Source organism: Daktulosphaira vitifoliae, unplaced genomic scaffold (genome assembly GCF_025091365.1).
Source record: "Daktulosphaira vitifoliae isolate Bord-2020 unplaced genomic scaffold, ASM2509136v1 Scaffold_4, whole genome shotgun sequence".
NCBI lineage: Eukaryota > Metazoa > Arthropoda > Insecta > Hemiptera > Phylloxeridae > Daktulosphaira > Daktulosphaira vitifoliae.
In genome coordinates this window covers 34,747,947-34,765,004 of record NW_026099575.1, presented here as the reverse complement: position 1 = coordinate 34,765,004, position 17,058 = coordinate 34,747,947, and the positions used below count along the sequence as shown (strand labels likewise).

Genomic DNA, 17,058 nt, shown 5'->3' with positions numbered 1-17,058 from the left:
AAATAAATTAAGGTCGAAACGTAAAACTGAACATAAACAGTGGCGTATTTTGAATGATTTCTCGGGTGGTGTCCAACTTTTAATGAACCTCACAAACGAAAATTATAGAAATGTTTACTGACGTAAAAAAAACTTACTATTTTAGGAATTGACAAATAATTTGAAATTTGAAATTTTGGTACTGTTGTATCTTAAAAGAAACAACCCTAGTGTCTTAACTTAAAGTAATAAAAGTTTAATAATAACTCAAATGTATTTATTATAGATATAATTAAACAATGCAAAACATACAAAATAAATATACACTAAAAACACAATAAAACAATACACAAAATGAAAACTTATTGTCATAAACGTACCGCGCGAAAAAAAATTACCTTCGGTGCTCCTGAGGTCCTCTCTCCTCTACGATTCATTCCATTTCGTCTTATATACTAAAATATTTTGTTTTTCTTCTTTTTGCAAAATTAATAATACTATCGTTTTCAAAAATGTTTATAAATATTTAATTCCTGGTCTAGTAATAATAGATCAGGAAATTACAATTAAACAAAACATTACAAAAATTATTTACTTCCACCTTTACAAATGATAAACTATATTACAGTATACAGACTGATTTTTTTATCATAACCCACTCATTTACTTGTAGAATAAATATAATTTAAACATTATTTTTGGTTTTCTTTAGTTACACATTATTCTTAAATTATTAACTATTTAAAACTTTTTATGTTCATCCCTTATGCCTTGTAAGGGTGTCAACTTTGTCTTTTTGTCTTTTAAATGGGAACACATATTTTGAATATAATAAAATGTTTGGATTTTTAATTAAATAGTAAATGGCATTTGAATTTTTAATATAACTTTATTAGTTTATTAGATATAAACATTTAAAGTTTCAAATTTTTGAGTTTATATACATGTATAATACACATGATGATATGATTACAAATACTGGTAGCTAAATGGTTTATATAATATCAATGTCGCAGTCACAAATTGATTATTATTAATTATGACTATCATAGATATACTTTCTGTATTGACAGTTAGTGTATTTATAAACTCACAACAATGTGCCTTACTACCATTGATAATAACAATGCTGTGTACCTGCTAATTTCTTTGAAGTTGTTTTAAACAAAGTAACTCATAACTAAATACTTTATTTATAATAAGTAAACAAATAATAAAATCTCCTTTCAGTATTGATGTTCGTAAATTACTTGCTTTTGATGATGTTTCAGTGTCATTCCACTTCGAAATTATAAATAACGATTCAATTAGGTACACAAAAAGCTCAAGAAAATCATTGACAGCATAAAAACGTTCAACTCATTTAGTCGCACATAATTGTTTTAATGATTTTTTAGTTATACATTTTTGACTTTCTTCGATTTGACTTTTCAACACATCTTTTCGCTTTGGGTATATGAAAAAATCTCTAACTTTAGATGTTGTTCCTAATCAATTTCGTGTTTTTTGTATAGAAGATGAATAAGAAATAGCAAGGTTTAAAACATGAACAGCACAATGAACAAACGTCGCAAGCGGATAACTTTGGTGAATAAGAGATTGAGCTCCGTTAAATTGACCAGACATAGAAGCACATTCATCGTAACACTGTCCTCTAATGTATTTTGTTTCTACACCAAATGAATGTAAACTTTGAATAATAATATATAAACCTTTTCCAGTAGTATCTGTTGTAGGCACAAACTGAAGAATTCTTCCTTGATAATCATATTTTCAACATCTAAATATCGAACACACAAAGTTACTTGTTCGCTTCCACCAATGTCGGCCATTTCATCAGCAAGTATTTTGAAACATCTTTGGGCATTTATGTTTGTCATGATTTTATTTAAAATAATTTTATTACAGGATTCAATTATTTCATTTTGAAGTGTTTCACTTGTATATTTTATTGTTTCTTCAGCTTCCAAAAATGATTTTAAACGGTCATCTCCTTGGGCTCTGTATCTTAATATTTCTCTAAAATTTCCTTGATTTTCTTGGATAATTTGTCATTTTCTTGATATATATTGAAGTTACAAAGATAGCCGTTATTGTCAAAAAAAAAAAAAAATAATAATAATAATAACATTAAAAATGCAAATAATAATTAAACATATAAGGTAGTTAAACCCTAAAGTTATTTTCGATTTGTTAAAGTCATTAAAATTAATTCAAATCTCCTGTTATTTTCTTTTATCAGAATTATTATGTCATTAATTCAATTATTAATTAAATTGTTAAACTATATTATATATTCAACTTAATAAATTTTTATGTTGATTATAATCGCATGGCATGATGTTTTTTGTTAATAACTAAATGGAAATAGCAATTTCACATGGGCAAAATTTTTAATAGTTGCAAGAGAATAAATCCAAACGTAGATATTTTATTTCATACAGATTAAATTTTTTATGCATAAATATTCTGTTAACCGATATCAAATTTATTCCACTTGAACTTTCATAAAAAAATCTCTATCATTTGTAAACTAATGTAATAAATAAACAAACAAATACAAAAGGTTTTTCTTCAAAATATCTTTAAAATATATATATATATATTTTTTTTTTGATAATTCTCTGTATTATTCTTAAAATATTGTATTCTTTGACCAATAATACAATTAAAATAAATAAGTATTGTTTATACTAAATTTATTTATAATTGGCTTATACATTTTTTTAATGAATTTTTACAATTAAGTTTCCTTGACAATTAGATGTAAATGTTGATTTTATCGACATTTCAGTTCACTTCGTTTTTTCCCGTGAAAAATAAACTATCGTCTTGTGTAATTATTAAGATTTATTTAATTAGTTATTGATATGGCAAGTGAAAAAAATATTTTTGGTCAAACAAATGAATCAAACTTACATAAGGTCATACGCAGAGTTGAAGAAATATGGAATCGTCGTTTCATGCATTCCAATTGTGTTTTAAATAATACAAATAAAGGACAAATATCAAAAAAGTCAACTAAAGATGGAAGAATTATCTGTAAACACTATTAAGATTAATAATTAAACTAACTATTTCGAATAGAGAAAAAGTTTTTTAATATAAAATATAAGAAAAATTAATAATAAGTTCTCTTATTCATATATAACAATAATTCAGTCGCTTTACTTTAATTTAACTATTTTAATATTAAAAACCTTTTTCGAAATTGATTATTTAATTAATAATTATTAAAATTATATTCAATTTGCAGCAATTATTAATAAAAATATTTATCCTATAAAAAATTCCATTATTCCAAAAAAACGCACGTATCGAAAAACGAATAAAAATGATAAAATTATTCCAGAAAAATTGGTAACTATAATTATATTAATATATTTATTCGATTTAGCTATGTTATTGGGGTTTGTCTGATTCAAAAATATAAAATAAACTATCAACCCCCTTAATATAAATGCGGTAACATAATGTTTAATATTATTCTGCTATTTTTTCTATTAGATTTTTATGGGAAATTCAATTTTTATCGAAGATAATAATATAATATTAAGTATAGTTTATTTGTTTATTTAAATATCTCTTTGGTTACCTAGAATATGATGCAGCAAAGAGAATTCGGAACACTTTTTCAGAATGAAAAATCTGAAAAATATAAAAATGAAATTTTAAATTCAACAGAAAAAAAAAATATAGCAATTTCAAAAGACAATCCGCTATTAATATCAGCTGATTTGTTAGAAAAGGTATATTTTATTATGCTTTATTTCAATAAAAAGATTTTAGGGTATACCCTAAACCATTTTTTGGACTTAAAGCAGATTTCTTAAATAAATTTATCATATAATTAAATATATTTTTATGATCCGTTAAGAGTTTTCATAAGAAAAATTTGGAACGCAAAAAATCCGAAATAAAAAAACAACTTTTTGAGATATCTTCTAATACTACTGCTCGACCAAATTTAAAAAGAAATTCATCCGAAGAAGATGAAAAAGTCATAAAAAGTATACAACTTTTAAAATATAATTCATTTTTAAAAAATATGAAGTTTTGATTTTTGAAACAAATATGTAATATTTTTAAACATAAATTATTTTAGAGCCAAAAGTTAGTTCTAATCCTTTGACCTTAAATACGCCGAATGACGTAAATTTACTTGCTCTGTCCACTATTGAAGTAATAAAAGTACCAGAGAAAGAAAAAGGTAATTAGTTATTTAATCTATTTATTTTATGTAAAATTAAATAAAAAAAGATTATTTATTAAACATAATTAATTATAATAATACGAGTTAAATTAATATAACTTCTGCAGAGGCGTGTCATTAAGGGGGTCCATGGACGTTTTAAACAAAAGTAATTATACGTGTTTAATTTCATATTCCAAAACCTTAAATAAACCTAAATAATAGTAAACTGTTCAACAAAGTCTTTTATTAATTTTATGAAAAATGTTTAAATATGGTTACACTTGCAGAAGTAATGCAAGATCAGAACACAAAATCTCTTGATCAGTATAATGCACCTTCATTTAAATCGCCCACATCATGGTATACTTCAGACACAATTAATGAGTACATTAAAATGATAGTAAAACGGTCAGAAGGTGAAGTTTATGCAGTTGTCACTGATTTTATTGTAGCGTATCTTCGAGGAGGTTATCCAGCTGTAAGAAGATGGATAAAAAAAGATATTCACACAATAAAATTACTTTTTGTGCCCATGAATGTATATGGGAGTCATTGGATATTGACAGTGGTTAATATACCTGAAAAGACTGTGACATCATATGATAGTCTTAAGTCGTATAAGGGTCCTTATCCAATGGTATTAAAAAATTTCTTAATTGAATGGGAGATGGACAAAAAAGGAAAAGCTTCTACATGGACATTACAAATAGGCGAGACATCTCGCCAAACCAATGGACATGATTGTGGGCCATTTACTGTTGAGCTGGCAGAAAAAATGTCTCGAGGAGATACAACACCAATAAATGCAAATTTTATGCCTTTTATAAGATTAAGACACAAAAATGAAATTATTGCTGGCGAGCTATTCAATTAATATTTTTATGAATGAAATGTTATTTTTGTATTTTATATCAATTTTCTTAATATTCACTATAAATTGAAATTTTTATTTGTATACCACCAAACATTTTTTTACTTTTTCTATGTTTAATTGTTGTTTTGTTATTTTATTTTAATCTTATTTTTCTTTGTAACATTTCATTTAAGAAATTCAAATTTAATATAAATTTATCTTAACTGAAATAATTTAATGTTCTTGTTATGTGAATATACAAATATTATAATATACAGTTATGGATACAATTAAGTTAAAAAGTCAGCCAATTATAAATTTTTAAATTAACAAGCGTATCTTCTATCTTAACAACTTAATTTTAATTTTACTAAATGACGATTCATAAAGAATTTCATAACTTTTGTTTATTTTTTAAATACTATTTTAATTATAAAAAATTCTTTTCTGTATTTTTTATAAATGCGGTATATTGAATAGGGGTCACTAAACTAATTTGTTTATAATTCTTTAAACTGATAAACTATAAAATAAATTAAAAAATGAACTACAAGTTCATAATATTTTCGTTGTTATTATATTTTTGCTACGGGTATTTTTGTTATCTAAATGACCCAATGAAATCCAAATAATTTCTAGAAATCTCTGATAAAATGTAGATAAATACGTGTCGTCGAATCCTATCAAATTATTTTCAATTTTGTTATTTATTTAAAATACCATTTATTTTATAGTAAATAAATATAGTATATTATAAATAAAGTTAATACCAATATATTAGGCATTTTTTTTAAGTCGGGGGGTGTCCAGACATGGAGGACATCCCCCCAAAATACGCCACTGAACATAAAACTATGTCATGTTAAAATTAATTGAATAACCTATCTTTGTATAAAAACATGAAAAATAATGTTTTTTTAAACCAAAATAAAATAATTTGTTTAAGTTCGGGTACTGTTACTTAAGAAGACAAGGTGTAGGGACATAACTTTTTTTAACTCATAGTAGATAGCATTAGCTTTAATTTAACATATGTTTCAAGTTCATAGTATTTTGGAAACATTATCAAAATTTAAGTAGAAAAAGTTAAAATTTTGCCTTAAAGTTGCTATTTTGATACTCCTCTGTGGGAAAGTAAAAGATTAGATTTTCAAAAATTTATAACAAATGAAAAGGAAATATTTTAGGTATTTATAAAAAAAAAAATTATTTTGATTCATTTATTTTTTAATATTTATATGTAAAACGAGTGTAACAAATATTTACATTTGAATTGACAACTGATCAATTATAACCATTAAATATTTCAATGAAAAAAAACATCAAAAGTAAACATTTTATTTAGTTTTTATCTAAAGGTACTTTTTGATAAGTAAATTTCCTTTTAGATATTACGATAATAGAATATTTAATTGCTTCCTCAATTTTCAAATTAAACATATCTACTTCGTATTAATAATTCGTAGATCATATTTATACCATTACGATTATAATAATTACTCAACATAGGTTTTTCGTTGTCATCTAATGATTTCAAAAAGGTAGTGCAGTATACAATATGTTCAGAACGAATGCCAATATTTTTAGTGTATATTGATTTTCCATGTGTTATTAATCCTATATGTTGAATAAAATTTAAAGTGGCATTAATATCTTTAATAAGTTCTTCATCAGGTTCTTGATCTCGCCGAAGATAATAATATCGAGCTTTTATTTCTGCTGTAGACATTTCTTTAGATTCGAAACGATTTTTTAAATATTTGAATTTATCTTCTGAAAGTGGTTTGGCCTGGTCTTTTCTTTTTATGATAGGATCATATTTTTTAAATAAGTCTTCGGGGTTTTCACTCGCATCATCTATTACAACATAAAATTTAAACGTTACAAATAATGTTTAATAAAATTCAATAATTAAGTACAAAATAGTATTATAAATTTTTTTAATATTCATTAAAAAGTCAATTAATACATACCAATAGTGAAATAATTTTTTATTTTTGTTCTGCAAAATGGACATATTTCCTGAGATCTTTTAAAATTTATGGCACATAACAAGCCTATAGTATGACCGCAAGGGGATAATTTAACTGTTAATGTTTCCACATAGCATATTGTACATGCATCTATAAAAATACCTTATTTTATTAAATAAATCAAGTATGTATTACAAATGTCCATAAAATCAGGACTTAGAAAATTCATTTATTGAAATAAAGTAATGTTTTATTAGGTTATTCAATATTAATGCTCCCTTCGTTTCTGAACTATCTTAAATTGACCGGAAGACCGAAGAAGCGTAATTTTAAATTTCAATTGTAATTTTACAATCATATCGACTATATAACGCATAGTGTGAAATTTAGAAACAACGTTGGATTGTTTAAAATATCGTTGTTTTGTGGGACATAAGGTAAGTATAAGTTTTTTTCATACTTTCAAACCACAAACAATCTATTGCGTAATAAACCATTAAGATAAATTATAAAAAAATTTAAGGGATATTTATCATCATATTCAGCATTGTTAAGCCCCCGAGATCAGTCTACTATTTTGTCATAAAAATTTATGCTTATTTTATTTATTTCACCATTACCCTTATATGTTCAGCCACCGGTTACTCACTTTTCTAAAGCCCATTTTACTAATATTATTGTATTATATTACACCCTTCACATCCTTACACATATAACTAATGGTTATTATTGTTATACCATATATTGTTCTACCATTTTTTATTTAACCACATATTTTATATCATACACTATTTAACTCTTCTTTTTATTTTTTTGGTTTATTACATATATATTCACGAGGTTAACTGTGTCCGCGCCAGCCAAGACTTTATGCTGTGAAAGACTGGGCCACCACAGTCTTGTTTATTATATTTTGGATACAGATAAATTTATTCTTAAAATTATATTTTGACAAATTTAAAGAGATTATTAAGAATATCGATATTGACTATAGGGAAATTATCGAAAATATTATTAGTAAAAACCTAGTATAATATAAATAGTATTTGAATATTCTAAAAAAATAATAAATCATAATAAACGCAGATCCTATTGTATAGAATCTTTTTGAGTGAATATTTTATGAACGACGCATACTGTCGAAGTAATAAAAGCGTGTATTGATGATTAAAATCAAATAAATAAAATCTAATAAAATACAAATAAAATTAATCGAAATAAATGCGAAATCCTACAAACAATTGTTAACTCTGAACCTAGATGTTACTATAAGATTTATCCGAACAACTACAAAAATAAATAAAGGTAATTGCGAATATTTATTTGGATATCATACTCCTTCAAAATTCTCGCGATAAACATAATAAGAGATGGTGAGATAGGGAAATTTTATTGATTGATTACTCAATATAGCTCGATCCTGAAATAACCAAAACTAAATATATATCTCTCTGTTCCTACTTATTTTAACTTTTTTTTGTTTATTACACATTTAAGTATAAGGAATTTAATTTTAATTTGGCGATTCTTAAACTATTCATACTAAAAACTGCTTCTCTTCCAATCAAGTAAAATTACTTTGCTTTAGTTTGTCAAAAATTGACAATATTTTCTGAAATTGTAATATTTGGCACCATAGTATATTTTAAAAATATATAACTAACAAAAAATATGTATATGAATGTTCACCTTCTGGTATGTCCACTTCTTCATTTGCTTCTTCACACGATTTCACTTTAAATAAAAATTTTAAATTAATAATTTCAACACAATAATTATAATAAAATCGTATTTAAAAAACTCTAATTAGACACTAAAGAATACTTAACAACATCATTCGAGAAATGAATATGTACTAAAATAATTTTCAGTATACATTGTTTAAATTGATAAAATATTTTTTTTACATATAATTACAATAATATTTCAAAATATTTTCTATCTTAATACCTTTGTATTAAAATGTTCTAGAAAGGTAAATCTAGAATTTAAACATTTTTCAAGGTATTCTATAAAATATCTAAAAAATGTGTGTTCATATCTTTTTTACAATCATATATTAGTTTAAATAATTCATCTGATGGTACAAATATTAATCATTATAATTTAATTTAAAATTTTTACTAAAATTATTATATAAAAATCTATTCAATAAATTATACATTTCACTTATTTTTCGAAATTACATATAATATGTGCAATACTTTAAGTGTGCTTGAATAAAAAATTTAAGAAAAATATATTGTTAGTATCAAAATTTAATTTGAAATTTTACAATGAATCCCTAAATTAAACTAATAAAATTACTATTAAACAATACATAAAATGTATATTAAAAGTAAATCATTATTATTTTATAAATTTTAATATCACAAAATATTAATGTTTCTGTTCATTATTGTACAGACATTACAAACCAATATAAAAATTAAATTTCTTGAAGATTTAGCATATTCGATTTTGTATAAGATACAATTAAATTTTAAGAAAAGATGTTTCATACAAAATTTTCTACCCGGTTTTAACACCTTTAGTTACTTTTGATTCAGCGAATATTCTGCTTTTTTTTTTTTAATGCCGAATCAAAAAAAAAAAATTTATTAGTCGAAAAAACCTCTAGGATAAGTACTTATTGAGTAACAAATATTTTATTACTATAAATAGGTATATTGACCTACGCTACGAGTTCAGAACGTACTGATGTGTGTAAACTCCGCCCTAGCAACGTTTTTGTTTTATATATTGGAATAATTGTGATTTAATAAGTACTTAATCTAATGTTGTTATTGATACATCAAATTTTTTTATGTGTTTTTATTTCTTATTAGTGATAAATAATGTAGTATAAAAAGTTTTAGGGTCCCTTTAAAACTTGGGTATCTTGGTTAAAAACAAGAATCTGAAGCTACGCAATATCTGTCCAAATACGGTCTCTATCACCCTAAATGAGATTTAATTACCTGAAGAAGACACAGACAATCGTGTACCTCAGTTATTAGTAAGATATTATATGATAAAGTGAAACTATTGTTTTATATCAACGACTAGGTAAAATATATTTTAAATATTCAGTAAATATAATATGTACAGCGTTAACTAACGACTTTTCGCAGAAGAATCACTTAACTTGAATGTCTCAATGCGAACAACAAGACACTTGGTGAACCGTTTACTAGCAAAGAGACAGCAACATCAACAAATACAGAACAGGAATCGCAAGATCAACTGGGAGCAGTAGCTGACCAAATCGAGGGTCTAAAACTTAGACCTTAGAAACTAAGCGGCAGTCAAAGGCTCAAGCTGAAGAGGAGTCGGGCAATCATGGAGGGACAGAAGAACCTACTAAAGAAGGAAGACAAGGGAACTCATGACTTGAAAATGTCAAAGAGAACCTCCATGTAAGAAAAGTCATTAGATACTGACCTATAGGGATGTGGTAACCGATGATAAAAAAGTGGCTCTGGTAGCAGGCTACCCCACTAACAAGTTGACCACAGAACAGAGGCTATTCATTGAATCTTGTGTTTGAGACTTGATACTGTTGGGTAATGATGGAACCGACATACCAAGGTTTGAAGACACCAGACTCATTGATGGAGCACTTGTGACCAGTGCAGCCCAAGAGAACTCTATTAAGTGGCTCACTTATTATGTCAACCTGATAAAACTTTGGAACGATGCAGAAATCTAAATGGAAGCCTACAACCCGATCAATTACAAACGGATGGTCACTCATATACCAGGAGAAGAGTAGTAGTCAAACTGGAGGAACTGAATCGTAGCCCATGTTTTGAAATGGGCAGAGTTTGCTTCACGGACTATGTTTCCAAACAGCCACCATCCCAGAAGGATGTGAAAAAATCAGCTCCTCAAAAATCTGGGAAGAGCAAGACTGAAGTATCACTAGTGCCACCCGGGAAAGGAGGCAAGGCACAGGTAAGAAATAAACGCACTCACTTCACTGCTGACTCGAAAGGGATGTCTCTTGCGTGAGCGAAAGAGACCCAGAAAACCGCCATCTTTAACAACGATCACAGCTGAGGGAAACCTATCCACGTATACAAAAGGATATGTGAAAAGCGAACCTAAGGTACGGTCGCCACCTTGGAACGGCGGCTATCTATTAAATGCAAACTTGACTATTATCAGAGTAACACTAAGTGATAGTAAAAATATTATAGTAGCTTCAAGATACCTATTTGGGTACACTATTTGGAGGAGCAGTAACATCAATCAAAGAGGAGAGGTAATAATGGATCTATTACTGACTACAGACCTCAGTATACTAAAACAAAAGTAGCGAACTTACCTTTGTAATCAGGAAGTTATTGATCTGACAGTTCATTCTAAAGGGTTATTTCAAAAGATAAAAGAGTGAAAAATGTCCTTCGAACCTTCTCTTTCTGATCATAGGCACTTACGATTCACTTTGGAAATTAACAAAGTTGAGACGGAGTACTATAGGTACCCAAAAAGAACAAACTGGGACAACTACAGGGCAGATCTTTCTCGTACCTGAATAACTTACAGTTTAGATTGTGGTTGAGACAGTTTACTGAAAGGCTGTAAATATACTAAAGGACTCCATTGTGTCGGTTTACAAAGAAAACACTGAGAATCCTATAAAATAGAAAGCTGAAAGAAGTTTTTTGGGGATATACAACAACTCCCTATATCAACTAAACTTCTGCGATCATTAAGGAATGGACCAAACAAAACTGTCGAGGCAATACTAACTAGGAAATCTACTGATACAGCTCTACAATGCCTAACGTTTAAGATAGGGAAATAAAATGTATGCAGTAGGTATATTCCTGGACATCGAAGGGGCTTTTGACAATACTCCCTTTGATGCTATGAGTGAATCTACACAAGAGTATGGAATAGAACCACTTATTACTAAGTGGATAGAAACCATGCTCGAGGAACGCTCTATTTTGGGACAGCTCAATGAAACCAAAGTAATCAAGAGTGTTAAACAGGGATGTTCACAAGGCGGGGTTCTATCTCCCTAGCTATGGTGTTTAGTATTGGGCTCTCTTATTAAAGAGTTAAACAAATACTATTATATACAAGTTTATGAGGATGACTTAGCTGTAGAAGCTGTGGGTAAATTTTCTGATACAATTATAGACTTAGCACAACAAAGAATAAATACTATACATATATGGTCTTAGACCATTGGTCTATCCAAATAAAGCAGAGGTCATTAAGTTCACTAGAAGGAGAACAGGACTAGACATTCTTGACACCCTTACTCTAAATGGATTAGAAATTAGCTTAAAATCGGAAATAAAATACTTAGATAGTAAGTTTAAATGGAGATCACATGTTGAGTCAAGAATCAAAAAAGCAAAGACCACACTGTGGACTTGCAGCAAAGCCTTGGGAAAGACATGGGGTTATAAACCAAGAGTTATGTATTGGTTGTACACTTTAGTGTTTAAACCTATGATATTGTATGGTTCCCTAGTATAGTGGACCAGAACAGCACTCGTTACAGCTAAGAAAGAACTTAGCCGCATACAAAGAATGGCTACCATAGCCATCACGGGAGAATGAATAACTACACCAACGGTCGTATTAAAGGCACTAATCAGATTACCTTCTCTGCATCTAGAGGTTAAAGTTTACGCCAAAGCTACAGTACTAAGATTCCACAACTTAGGTATGTGGACTTTGGAGAGAGCCACAGCAGAACACGGTAAAATAATAAAGGATATAGACCAGGGCTTTTTGGAATACTCCTTGGATTATATCAAAGCAATTCTTAAGAATAACATTACCTACAAAGTAGAATTCACTACACGTAGAAAATGGAATATTAACCACCTGACTGAAAAAAAAGGATTTGTAATATACAGGGTGGCCCACCACTCACTGACAACTTAAATAACTTTTGATCCAGTTAATATTTTTAGTTGATTTTTTTTTTTAAATAATAGTTATACGTTAGGTCTATAGCTATATCTCAATAATTAATTTTTTTACATTTTATTAAAAATATTCATTATTTTTAAATTTTAAATAAAAAGTAAAAAAAAAATCTAAGATAGCTATTTTGTAGAGTAGAATTTAAGAAAAATGTTAGTAAAAAAATATCTTATTAATATTCAGTAGTAAATATTCTGTAGCGTTTTGAAGTTTGTGAAAATTTGAATTTTTATGTACTATTTTACGGTATTAAACATTGAAATACGTATTGAGAAAAGGACAGAAGAAAACGCTATCTTTTCAATATTCTTTTGAATGAGAGTGATAAGTAATAATTGCCTTATCTAATTTCTTATCATGGTNGATAAGAAATTAGATAAGGCAATTATTACTTATCACTCTCATTCAAAAGTATATTGAAAAGATAGCGTTTTCTTCTGTCCTTTTCTCAATACGTATTTCAATGTTTAATACCGTAAAATAATACATGAAAATTCAAATTTTCACAAACTTCAAAACGCTACAGAATATTTACTACTGAATATTAATAAGATATTTTTTTACTAAGATTTTTCTGAGATTCTACTCTACAAAATAGCTATCTTAGATTTTCTTTTTATATTTTATTTAAAATTTAAAAATAATTAATATTTTTAATAAAATGTAAAAAAATTAATTATTGAGATATAGCTATAGACCTAACGTATAACTATTATTTAAAAAAAAAATCAACTAAAAATATTAACTGGATCAAAAGTTATTTAAGTTGTCTGTGAGTGGTGGGCCACCCTGTATACAGATGGATCCAAAAATCAGGAAATGTATGTGCTGGTATTTGGGGTCTAAAGCCACGAATAAATGTCAATATTTCATTGGGCGTAACACCCCTGTTTTCCAAGCAGAGGTGATGGCGATACTGGTAAGGCTCAGAACCTGCTGGTATGCAAGAATAGGAAGGTAACTATCTTAAGTGACAGTCAAGCGGCTTTGAAAGTACTCTGTAATGATCAGGTGAATTCAAAACTGGTTCTCGAATCAGGGAAACTTTAAAATCACTATCGAGGTTCAACAAAGTGGGTACCAGGACACAATGGTGTCACTGGAAATGAAAATGCTGAATTTCTAGCCAAGAAAGGAGCAGAAAATACCTATGTTGGACCAGAACCAGTGGTAGGACTCACTTTGCAATCGCTCAAAGCGCTACCCAAGAATTGATCTCGAGAACAACACAGGAAAATCTGGAAGTACTTGGAAGTATCTAGATCGTCTGAAATGTTTATCAAGACCCCTGGTATACTGTTGGGTGATCTTAATAGTATGACTAGACATCAAATAAGCACTTTGACTAGTCTACTGACAGAACATGGTCACCTGCTTAAACATCTTAACGCAATGGGGTATTAGAATCACCGTTGTGCAGAAAGTATGGAGTAGAAGAGGAAGACTCATTTCGCATTATGTGAAATGAGCTTTGTTCACACTAAGATCAAACGACTTGAGTAAATCTATTCCTGAAAAAGAAGATATTAAAAACCTAAAACCCAGAGAGATACTTAATTTTGCCGGACAGACAGGACTCTTTGGTCATCTATAGGAGTGATTTTATGATCCACCCTTATACAATGATAAGTATAATGTACTAATACTTCGGTGAAAACACTTAGGTGGGTAAACCGAATCAAGACAATTCGGTATGAGGTGCGCACAATGGACCAACAGTTCTGAGTGCATAGGTATTATGTCCACCTCAATAAAAACTATAACGATAGACGTGTCTTTGAATAAAATAAGTTAAGTTACTAACAAAATAAATAAGGCATAAGTGATGGTATCGTAAACTATATCTATAACGGCCACTTAAACACATAGTTTGACGTCAATAATTCCGGACTACAGATTGCCATATAGAAAAATTAAATTGACAACCCAGGTTATGATTTATAGTGCAATTGTGAAATTTTTTTGTGTAAAAAAATTCTAAGAATCTATAAAATGGCTATTTTAAATTTTTTTTAAAAAATAGAACATTTTTTATTTAATAATTTTAGTAGTATTTTTTAATTTACAAATAGTTCTAATATTTTTCTTAATATATAATATGACAAACTATGTAATTTTTTGATAAACTATCGAATTCCTGGTGAACCAACCCACCCGATTTTCAATTACGCTAATCATGAGTTGAACATTTTTATTTTCAATAAAACAATAATATCTGGACCCATTGTCATTTCTGATGGTTGAGTAATGCAATGTCATTAATAAACAGGCTATTGCCTATTCATTATTCAACCTTAATATGTGCCATTAATATTATTGGTCTGTTACTATAAACTATCTTCTTAACTATACAAGACAGTCACTCAGTTTTAGAAACCTTATACAAACCTAAATTTTCAAATTCAATTATTTCTTTTCTACATTTTGGACAATTTTTTCCTTTTCCTTGTATTAAAAAGTTAGTGCAAATATTTCCTAACTTGTGTCCACATGGCTGAAAGGTTACCGTTGATTTTTCATACAAACATACAAAGCAAATGTCTATAAAAAAGTTAACGTACAGTTATATATAATGTATTTAAAAATAAAAACTATAAGACATTATATTTTATAATTGCTTAAACTAATCTTCGTCAGGTTTAGACCTAGCACCCTACAGGCCTAATAAGCCTTCGGCGCGTTAGGGACCTTCCGGCCGTTCTTACGAGTCATTGATTTCGGCATGAGTACCTAAGAGCGTCTTGCACGATAAGTGTGTTGCAGGAAAAATATTACATCAGAATTAGCATAACAAATATACAGTAAAAATAAAATAAATAATAAAATGAAGGTACGAGAGGCCTGTAGGACCCAGATCTAAAGGCGGAGCCTAGTATTAAATAATAGATAGTAAAATAATATTCAAAATCATACATTTTCTTTTAAGCATCCTTCATTTTCACATTTTTATGTGAAAAGAGAGGATGTTCACATATTATTAATCTAATGTTTACAATATTATCATAAAATATAAACATCTATTACAATGCGCAAACATAAAAATATATTCTAAGAAAAACTATGTGCGAGACTTAAAAACAAAATAAACTTTATATTCTTTTTCTGTTTTTTGCGAATAATTTTCCCATAGTAATATCGCCGAGCTCTATCATTTAGAAGACACCATATCGCCGTATTTTGAGGCTTAAAAACTATCAATGGTATAATCTTGATTAAACGGTCTAAAGTGATCATAGAAATTTGAAAATTTGAGAATATTTAAAAAGCAATATTTTGAAATGTCTATAATGAGATTCTTGGGATTTATAGTTTTTGCATACAATTTTAAGAAAAATTTTTTTTAACTTTAAAAGATCATTGCTGAATAATGATAATATTATATTTCTTGTTTCCTCGAAATTTCAAAATTCTATGATGAATTCTAACAGAATATGATGATTTATAAGTGAAATAGATACATAAATAATAATTGTAAAAAACTGCGCTTTTTAGTAGAGAGGACAAACATCGTACCACAAGCGGCAAGTTGTCAATGACCGCGGCGTTATCTAAATGGGCCAATTTAATGGCATGTTCAATTTTCCGAATTAGAAGTACTTATTGATATGCAACAATAAAACATTATTTGATTTTGCAATTACCAATTCTAATATACCAGTGTATTTGTAGTAACACACTTTAATAGATATACCTAATAAAAAGATGTCACCAAAACAGTGTTCCCGTGGATAAGATAAAAATAATAATAATACCCTTTTACACAAAATTAAACTATTATTTTACGCATTCCATAAAACTCACACGAAAAATATTCAATCGCATTGACCAAACAAATCTAGCAAAACATATTTTAAGAATATCGCCAGAAATCGCTAAACTACTTTTGTGGGCTATAAAAAAGCCAAAGTAAATGAGTTTACTCTTACAATTATATATCAAATCTACGCCCTTTTACATTCCATTTTATTATCTGGAATTTAGAAGAATTCTTATGCATCTTATTTTCGGCCGAACACTTTTGATGATACAAACATTTCAATACATTAAACATATTAGTACTTGATTTATTTATTTTTAATACACACCTTAATACAATTTAAAAAAATACGTGATTAGATTGCACC

The 17,058-nt window shown here is 27.9% G+C and overlaps 2 protein-coding genes and 1 long non-coding RNA gene across 8 annotated transcripts in view; 2 read left to right on the top strand and 1 right to left on the bottom strand.

Annotated features, from left to right (window-relative positions):
• Nucleotides 1–1,022: 1,022 nt before the first annotated feature.
• Nucleotides 1,023–2,181, top strand: LOC126904401 (uncharacterized). Its single transcript, XR_007703743.1, has 3 exons — nucleotides 1,023–1,431; nucleotides 1,494–1,638; nucleotides 1,701–2,181. It is a non-coding gene; the product is annotated as an uncharacterized LOC126904401 (long non-coding RNA).
• A 668-nt stretch (nucleotides 2,182–2,849) lies between these two features.
• Nucleotides 2,850–5,321, top strand: LOC126904400 (sentrin-specific protease 1-like). 2 transcript variants are annotated; one of them, XM_050683415.1, is made up of 6 exons: nucleotides 2,850–3,021; nucleotides 3,236–3,339; nucleotides 3,579–3,728; nucleotides 3,857–3,989; nucleotides 4,085–4,189; nucleotides 4,462–5,321. In XM_050683415.1, the coding sequence occupies exons 1-6, from the start codon at nucleotides 2,850–2,852 to the stop codon at nucleotides 5,046–5,048; spliced, it is 1,251 nt and encodes a 416-aa protein (XP_050539372.1). In that variant the 3' UTR covers nucleotides 5,049–5,321. The 2 variants fall into 2 exon arrangements, with proteins under 2 accessions (XP_050539372.1, XP_050539373.1); XM_050683416.1 differs by lacking the exon at nucleotides 3,236–3,339 and having other exon boundaries at nucleotides 2,869–3,021.
• Nucleotides 5,322–6,254: 933 nt separating this feature from the next.
• The window catches only part of LOC126904397 (E3 ubiquitin-protein ligase mind-bomb-like), a 62,756-nt gene continuing 51,952 nt past the window's right edge, over nucleotides 6,255–17,058 (bottom strand). The window contains exons 7-10 of one of the 5 annotated variants that reach the window (XM_050683409.1): nucleotides 15,323–15,475; nucleotides 8,690–8,734; nucleotides 7,001–7,150; nucleotides 6,257–6,884 (exon numbers count right to left, since the gene is read on the bottom strand). In XM_050683409.1, coding sequence (XP_050539366.1) covers nucleotides 6,460–6,884; nucleotides 7,001–7,150; nucleotides 8,690–8,734; nucleotides 15,323–15,475 — 773 coding nt within the window. In that variant the 3' untranslated portion in view covers nucleotides 6,257–6,459. Of the gene's footprint in view, nucleotides 6,885–7,000; nucleotides 7,151–8,689; nucleotides 8,735–15,322; nucleotides 15,476–17,058 lie in introns of all 5 variants that reach the window. The other 4 variants (XM_050683408.1, XM_050683406.1, XM_050683407.1 and 1 more) reach the window with 4 other exon arrangements.